Here is an 8,895-nt window from a genome sequence, read left to right as displayed (position 1 = left end):
ATCTCTTATTACTTAAACCTGATCATAGCATCCAAAAGAATAGTCGCAGCACAAGGAGAAGAGTGTTTTGGACTTTCAAATTCCAAGCGACGGCATTAATGGGGGGTTACTTTGCCCAAGTCTACCTCATTAAGAAACTCTAGGAGGGGAAGAAGGAAGAAGAAGAGTTTAGGGAGAAGGGACCTACAGCAAGGAAGCCCTACAAAAGCTTCTTTGGGATAAGAAGAGAGATGCAACCAAGTGGTTGGTGTCATCGATTTGTCCAGAGAATATCCCAGGTGATTTGGTTGTGGACCAATGCCAAGAGGTATGAATGCAGTAGTCGTGACCATGGTTTTGAATACAATTGGAGATTAGTTTTTGTCTGATATAATGGTGTGTCGTAGTAAAGTATTGAATGATTCCTTCTGACTTATTAGTGATTGATAGTATGGAGTTTTAAGGGATAGAATTCAATTCCTAACAAACGTTTCACCGGTTATGGAAGCACAAGCATTTGATAGGTATTGTCCCTCAACCAAAGCATGCATCACATGAAATACAAGTATATACATGACATGCATGGCGCGAGGCATCAGAATACTTGCAAGAAAAATCTTAAAATCACCTGGTGCATAACGCATGAATTGTGATATAAACAAGCTCTCGCTTTGATCTCTGAACCCATGAGACTAATCAATCGATAATCCCAACTACAAGGGGCTTTTCCGAATTCGTTTACCGCTTCTGCAAGAGGCTAATCCATGCAGTTTCTTGTCCTTGTTCTTAAGGGCAAGCCTGAAAGAAAATGAGGGATTCTCATAAACTGAAGTGATACTTCAAAAAGAATCATTCAATGATACCAACATCATAGCAAAGTAGCAACAAGAAGTTCTTTTCTTCAAAACTCCTACTTATACAACCACAACATGCTTCCAATTCCTGCAGCACAATCAAATGGGCTGAACCCCAGAATCTTAGCAAACTTCTAGCCACAGAGAAAAGAAGACCTATCGGCATCAGGTATAGGAGATCCTTCCAGATCATGGAGCAAGAGCAATGCCATTGGGCTGAATTTTTGCAGCCAGCTAATCAATTAACAGTAAAGACATTTACTCCAAAGAGCCGACTGAAGACGGTCAAGGGAGCTAGAAACCGGTATCACAGGATAGTGCATGCGCATCTGTTCTGCTTTGGGGCATTCGCAAGCTGTTTCTCTGTAGAAAACTATGATCCATGTTAGTATCATACAGAATTGGTAATATCTTCAGGCTTGCATGATTACGTATATGGCATCCACAATGAAACTCTTTAATAATATATAGCAACTATATTTGGTTAAAGATATTTTATATGAAGGTGTCAACTTAACAAGCTGGTAGTCCCTGGCAGTTGGACCAAGTGACCTGGGAATGCTGCCTTCACCAGGATTTGGAGGGATAGGGATATTTGGGAGAGCATTAGGATTTAAAATTCTCTATCATTAAAATAAAATAAAATAAAATAAAATATTCTAAATTCCAACAAATTATAGAAACTGTTGAACAAATAGCATCACAAACATATAAAGCCAAACAATTTCCAAAGCTCATTAACAGATTAATAAAATCTTAGATCCAGATTTATATTAAAAATGCCAAAGCAAATAATAAAATATAATTAACATAGGTTCCAACCATTTGCAAAATTAATCATATATAGTTTGTGTTTATTAAAAACAGAAGTGAAGATGGCTTTAAAAATAAAAAATAAAAAAAGGCTGAGACATAGCTATACATGGGATAGGTACAGACGAAGTGGTGCCATGAGCTAAAATCTATATTCTCATTTCTGAAGAGCATTACTAATCATGTAATATAAACAATCAAGAGATCCAAGAATGACATGAACAGATCTCCAAAAGTACTTCAGTACAAAATTCTCTTGGCTTATTTTACTGTCAGCGTTCAAGAGCTGCGGATGTCACAGATGTGGCTTCATTCATATACCAAATAAGTCATCAAACAGGAATCCAACCAACAGTCTTCCAAGTTGAATCTAAACATGTTTATAAAACAGGACAAATCTAATTATTGGTTGTTCAAGTGTTTATTAGACAAGCGTGAAGAAGAGATAAAGATTTCTTCCAATTTTTCAAAGTCAGCAATGATGTTCTGCATTGACAAAAAGTCAAGAAGGTGATATCAAAGTGAGAACAGAAGCAGTTGAAAAGAACTGGGCTAACTTTGATCCATTCACAATCAGACGTAGGCCTGAGATATGTGCCAGCAAAGACATTTATTGTAGCTTCCGTAAAACAATTTTGGAAGAGGTGTAGGAAACACATAGGATCTGATCTTTCAACCAAAGCTTCCTCGGTTTCCTACCTTGACAACTAATTATGGTTTCAAAAACCACTGGAATGGGATGGTACAACCACTACCAGCCTACTCCAGCGAGAAACCAGTACCCATTCAGGTGCTGGGATGCCGAAACAGCCGTATCAGAGATACCGGCTGTATTGGTTTATAATGGTGCATATTGGCAGTACCATACAGACCATACCAGTCAGGTAACATTAATTCTTTTTTAAAAAGAAAAATTGGGAAGCAGTCAGTTTTCATACGTACGCATCACTACCATGCCATTCTCATGGAAAGGCAGTATATATAGTATCAGTATTTAAAACCTTGCAACTGATCATGTAAAACACTAAAAAAACTTCATAAATCAGAAATGAGACTAGTAGTTCAACATTTCTTCATGGTTACCTCAGATTGATCTGACAAGAAAAGAGGTTGTAAATATCCCTGTCAATAATCAAACATAAAGGACTGAACCAAACCATGTTACACAATTTAATCAACATACATATTTTGATATTAACTCCCGATCATACAAGGTCCATTATGACATGCCCAATTCAAACAAATCAATACAAAATACTGAATTTGGTTGGTTGCCAGGCCTGCCAAACACGTTTGCATGTAAAATCTAATGCTCTAGATGGCAACTGATATTGACTTGTTGCTCTAAAGTCCACTGAACTTTTTCTTAGAAAAGCTAGGCTCTAACTGCCTGAATTATCTTTCTAATTCCTTAAGGAATGGTTAGTCAAAAATCTGTACCCTCTCTAACAGAGCAGGGGGGCTACAGGCTTCTTAAAAAACTCATATATCATTGATTTCAGTTCAGCCCACATAGGTTTCGTCCTCAGTTTTGTTCTTTAAGGAACCTATATTTTGGGACATGCCTATTCTTGCAAAGACTAAAAACTTGGTTATTCATTTTAGAATAATCCAAGAAAACTAGCAACACATAAACTGTTGGTTGAAATCTTAGCCTGTCCTTTATGAACTCATAATCCATAATTTGATTTAAGGACTAAAGACTTCAGTAGATATGCCTAAGGCATACTGTTTGGTCCTTAGAGGAGTCAAGTTTCAGGTATTCTGTCTCGAGAGATTAACAATGTAATCTTCCAAGCTTTGAGAGCCCACATTATTGGGGTCAAATTCAATCTTTACTAAGACAAACCCTTAGTGTGTTCCTGAAGGAACACATATTTCTAATTTAGGTCCATCTTGAGTGAGATTAAGAACCCAACAACCCCCTACCTTATAAATTTATTAGGGTCCACTTATGTTAAATAATAGTCCACTTGAAGTCTTGTTTCATTAGGTCCACTTATGTAGAGACTATCTCCCTAAAATAGTGAACAAATCAAACAAGCATGGATGTATGCCTCTTGGAACGATGCATCCTGAATGGCAGTGTTATGACATGGTAGGTGATCATCAACACTCTTTTGCATAGACAGGTCTTCAATCAGATTTTCAGTTTTGCCTATGGATGATTTATCAACCCATTAGCTGTTAGGAGTCCACAGTCAGCAAGCGTAAACATGTGAATTACATGAACTCATTCGCTGCTCTCTTGCCATCAAAACTCTTCTTCAAGGCTTATCATAAACATAGACAACACCAGTGTTGATCCCTTCGATGTAGGTCTACTTCACTAGGAAGTAAATAAGTTGTTTCTTTCATAGAAGAAATCTATTTTCTCAGAAACCACAGAGGTATTTCATATTTCCTTAGTTTCAAGAGAATGAATAACTTGTTCAAACTTCCAATTATATATACATCTTTTTTATAAGCACTTAGAAAGCAAGCCTTGTAAGCAAAATGTTAGAGGCAACCTCACCCATAAGACTCTAGCATAACCATATTTTTGATCTTACAGCTGGTCATGCTCCAACTGCCATGACCCTTTATCTGAAACAACAGCATGCCAATGGGTGCGATTTACAATCAAGCCAATTTTGATATCTTATCCAGCTGAATTCTAATTTCCATATTTAATTGCACACCAATGTCATTGTAACTCATTGAAACTTAGTTGTCCTTGCAGGCCATTACCAACATCGGCTAACGACTTGATTCGAAAAAGTTGGTAATTTCTTTACAAACTCCTAAGGGGCGTTTGAAGTGCCTTTGGTGGAGCTATGCTGCAGCTCAAGCACCAATACAACACAACTTGCAAGTGCTCAATCCCCCCATTTGGAAGGAAGATGAGGGGAAGTGATGTAGAGGGGAGGGAGAGTAGGATGAGGAAGAATGGAGGAAGGAAGAGTGAGGCTGAGAAAGGGAAGGAGAGCGAATGGAGGGGGAAGGAGAGGGGGAACTCCCCAAGACCAAGTTCCCACTAACATTCCAAATGGCCACACCGCCTTCAAGTTCCTCTTCGACAAGCTCATCACCACCACTGAGCAAAGACACAACTCTCTTGGTGGTGATATGCATCTCCCAACATGTCCTCATGGTCTATTCTGTTGTTAGGGAGGCACAGGGGTCGGGAGGCTGGAGCAGGGAGGGGGAAGGGAGAGGTGGATCAAGGGAGAGGTTGAATAAGAGGGTGAACAGAGAAGAGATCGGGGTGAGGAAGGAGATGAGAGGGGGTGCAACCGGGGAGGAGCCTCAACCTCTAGTGCCAGCAAGAGGGATGCATGGTGAGTGGGAGATCAGTGTGGGGACATGGTGGCAAGGGGCTTAGAAAAGGGGAAGCATGCAGCAAGAAAATAGCAGAGGAGTTGGAGGACACAAGTTGGAGGATGGGGCTCAAGAGCTCAAGCTTGCAGCTCCTCCACATCCAATTTGATCCCATGTTGAGCCGCAGCATGCGTCCCAGGCTCAAGGAGATCTATAGCTTGACCTTCAACTTGTAGTGTAGCTGCTGACATCCAACAAGCAGGCTGCTCTCTGCAGCTAGACTTGCTGCACAGGTCGACCTAGCCCGCGAAACAGCCCCTAGTTGTATCACAAATGATGCATCAAAACTCCAATCTAATGAGCTAATATTCTCAAAATTTTAAGCTGGCTTCTCATCAAGAAATGTAAGTGGGACTATGAATTAAGTAAAGCCTATAAGCTGTATGACACAACTTGGTTAGCACTACCAAGCCTACATACAAGACATGGCAACATTTTGACCCCCTTTCCTAGAATAGAAAACAAATCCATTTCTTTTAGATCAAAGATTGTTCCAACATCATGCGATAAGCATTTCATAACATAATCCACACAATTAGCATCATATTCTATTAATGCAATCAAGAAACTGAAAATTAGAGCTATACCATCAATAACAATGGTTTTTACTTGCAAATTAAATCGCAAAACATCATTTTGTATCAACAAATTCATTAATAAGGACGAATTTCTGCAATATAGACCAACTCTTTAGCAAACTAGTCTGAAAACATATAAACAGAATTATAAATAATTAACAGGAAGAGAAAAAGATACCATTATTTTTATCAGGTAGGGGAGGCCGCACAACAACATGCATAGTTATTACACCACCTGGAATCTCTCCCACTGATACCCTGGATTCAGCAAGAGTCCGGTTGTTCTCCAATATTTTCCCCGCATGGATAAGCTTCAAATCATTTATTGTTTTTGGAGCAATTTCTTTGTCTATCAGTACAACAATTTTTCAACAAAAAAGGATCTAATCAATAATGGAAAGACAAAAAAAATCTCAAGTTATAAGATATTGAATGCTTAACAAATTATATATACACACACTAAAAAGGAAAAAAATAACATAAAACATAATGAGAAAAAATGATCATTGATAGGACTAAATAATACAAATATAGATATTTCATCAGCAGTCAAATAAGTAACTCGACTTATATATTTAAGGAGACTGTATCATAAAAGATGTTTACAAAAGAGGCCAAAAAAAAAAAAAAAAATCTAATCCAACTCCTTCCTTTACAAATAAGGTATTCAATGGTATATTGTTGCTGACCCATCAAAAATTAGGAATCAATATTTTTATGGAACATATATTTGCGGCCAAAGCATATTATAATGACGAGACACCAAAAATATCTAGGTCCTCTTAAAGTCAAAAGGAGGCCCATAAGCACAATGATTCCATTTTATTATGGTTGTTTACTGTTCTTTTCTGACTTGTACATCTCAGTGGCTAATCTTAGCACACACTTGCTCTTCTCACAACATCCATTCAGATTAACATTTATCTCTTCTGTCTTTTCTTTGTTCCACAGCATATTACATGTCCCAGACTACTGACCTTGGATTCTGATCCTTAAAAAAATTCTCATTAGGGAACCCCAATTCAGTCAGGTGAGATTGTTGATAGGCCATTAGATTGTTAATAACTCCATTTAGATTATGATCCTTAACAACCCCAGTTTTTCTTTGTAGCAAAATCTACATTTAAGCCAATAAATTGAAAGAGTTGCTGGTTTGTTTAATTATTATTTGACATAGGTTTATACATCATGCTAGTCTTTTGGACTAACACGTGTTACAGTAAAAAAAAACAGCATGATCATGCAACCCAAGGACCACTTCATAGATTTTCCATTTTAAGACCTTCCTCTAACACCCTAAGTTTGGAAGATCATGTTTTACACAATTAGGACAGAAGATTCACACATAAGCAACTTGAAGAAATAGATATAGTAACCATAGTACCCATAATGTGATATAGCTTTTATGTCTTTAAAGGGATAGCAAAACACTTGAGAAGTAGGATAATTAACTGCTCAAATATCAATCAGGTAAATTTCTTTATCACTAGGTTTATGCAGTTGGCCATGCAACATAAGAAAATATGAACATCCAAGAGCTACTTCAGAGGACAGAGAAGAGGGCAACAAAGAATAGGGACAGGAACAATTGAGCAATCATTCTACCATTTTTGGAATGTTACAATTGAAGTTGAAATAAGCTGAAGCAAAACGTATTGAGAAACAACTATTGATGATCCTCGAATGGGAATTGTCCCAGATTAACATAAACAAATCATGGTCTTAAGACGTGAACTCGGGACAACTGGTCATGAAAGTTGGTCGAACTGCTAAATAGAATATGTTAAACCGGATAAAAGAACCAGCTAAAGCAAGCAATAAGAAGTAATCTCTTCCAAGAAAAGAAATGTCTGTCATCTCTTCAGACAGACACTAGCAGCAGATGTTGAGGTTATTGGTTCAACTACAAAATTTCTGCAAGGGCCAGAGAAGGATGGCAGAAAGAAGAAAGTAGAATCCGAGTAATGCAGTATGAATGGTTTTCCCATCCTGAGTGTATTATAGAGAAATTATGCAAAGGAGGAAAAAAAAAACAAAGGACAGTTTATGTGCTTTAAGTCTTAAAAACAAACAAGGAAGACATACATAAATGAATCGTATCCAGTACCTCTCGCGCATGCAGGTCATTTGCAGAATATTAAGATATTAGGCTAGTAAGACCAAAATCCAATCAGGCATCCAAGATATATGTAATTTGATCTACTGAACTAATAAAGGAAAGCAGCCAGCACTAACTTCATGCTAAAGAAGACACTAATCAACGGTACTCAATAAATTTACAAACCAAATCGCGGAGAGAGGCGCCAAACACCATCAAATCTCACCTTGAGGCCATCGAGCCAGAATATTTTCTTTGAGAGATGTTACAGTGGTCGAAGGATCATATTTGTTGGGCCCGATGTCGGTGCCATCAAAGAGCCTAAATTTGACCTCAATCAAATCCTCTCCAGCCATTGGAAAACCACTTTAGATGAAGAAAGAGAACCCTCCACTCAATTCCCCATGATCTCCTACCTCCAAATCAAGTCAATCCCCCAAAAAATCACAAATTTCAACGAGTTCTGGTATCCACAAAACCAAATCCCCCACAATTCAGATGAAATTCAAAGATCCGAAAGGGGCTTCAAAGAAAACGGCAATCACCAACGCTCATGTCAAATTACAAGGCTCGTCCTCAACCAGCAACCAAATGCTTCACAGGTTTTACGAAATCTCGTTCTACGAAAAAGGGCTTTCAGGCTTCCAGAGCCAAATTTTGGACGATTTCGACGACGACCGAGAAGGAATTTCCGGATCCCAGCGCCAGAAGTCGAACCCAAACCCCTCCTACCACGCCATTTTTCGCATACAAATTGGATCTCGAGGGATTCCAAGAGATCAAAGAGGAAATCCAAATTGGGATTTCCCCTCCAAACGTCCTCAAAATCAGTAAGAGGGACAACCCGAAGAAGGGCTTGCTTCTCTCCCAAAATGCTCCCTTCCTCCGCACTGTCTTTTTTAACGGAAAAGAAACCAAAGCCGAGCAAGCAATTTTCACAAAGTGAGGTATTTGACTGAATCTATTCTCAAGTCAAGCCAAGAAGCCAAGGAAAAGTAAAGATGGTTTGGGAGTATTAAAATTAAAAAAATCTTTCATGTTTATTTACCTAATCTTTTTAATATTTTATATTTTGGCATGAATTTTGTATAAAGAATTTACTAACAGGCTTTTTTTTTATTATTATTATTAAAAATTTCTTGTACATAGCTATTAGACATATTCGATCCACAATTAACCTATACCTTCTCGTGGTACCTATAGGAGCCAATTA

General features: G+C 38.0%; 1 protein-coding gene across 2 annotated transcripts; it reads right to left on the bottom strand.

Moving 5' to 3' along the window:
• Positions 1 to 795: 795 nt before the first annotated feature.
• LOC105033010 (membrane-anchored ubiquitin-fold protein 3) lies at positions 796 to 8,622 on the bottom strand. 2 transcript variants are annotated; one of them, XM_010907630.4, is made up of 3 exons: positions 7,909 to 8,622; positions 5,763 to 5,933; positions 796 to 1,206 (listed from the first exon to the last, which is right to left on the bottom strand). In XM_010907630.4, the coding sequence occupies exons 1-3, from the start codon at positions 8,036 to 8,038 to the stop codon at positions 1,076 to 1,078; spliced, it is 432 nt and encodes a 143-aa protein (XP_010905932.1). In that variant the 5' UTR covers positions 8,039 to 8,622; the 3' UTR covers positions 796 to 1,075. The 2 variants fall into 2 exon arrangements, with proteins under 2 accessions (XP_010905932.1, XP_010905933.1); XM_010907631.4 differs by having other exon boundaries at positions 796 to 1,196; positions 7,909 to 8,618.
• Between the last annotated feature and the right edge of the window lie 273 nt (positions 8,623 to 8,895).

This window comes from Elaeis guineensis, chromosome 13 (assembly GCF_000442705.2).
Source record: "Elaeis guineensis isolate ETL-2024a chromosome 13, EG11, whole genome shotgun sequence".
Classification (NCBI taxonomy): domain Eukaryota; kingdom Viridiplantae; phylum Streptophyta; class Magnoliopsida; order Arecales; family Arecaceae; genus Elaeis; species Elaeis guineensis.
Note: the sequence above shows the minus strand (reverse complement) of the source record. Positions and strands in the feature narration are given on the sequence as shown.

What these genes read in the sequence shown, in the direction of transcription:
- LOC105033010 (XM_010907630.4), bottom strand. Translation starts at nt 8,038, where the DNA reads ATGGCTGGAGAGGATTTGATTGAGGTCAAATTTAGGCTCTTTGATGGC. An exon ending in TCTGGCTCGATGGCCTCAAG is followed by an intron (nt 5,934 to 7,908) that starts GTGAGATTTGAT and finishes TTGTACTGATAG; the next exon opens with ACAAAGAAATTGCTCCAAAA. An exon ending in CCTACCTGATAAAAATAATG is followed by an intron (nt 1,207 to 5,762) that starts GTATCTTTTTCT and finishes CATGGATCATAG; the next exon opens with TTTTCTACAGAGAAACAGCT.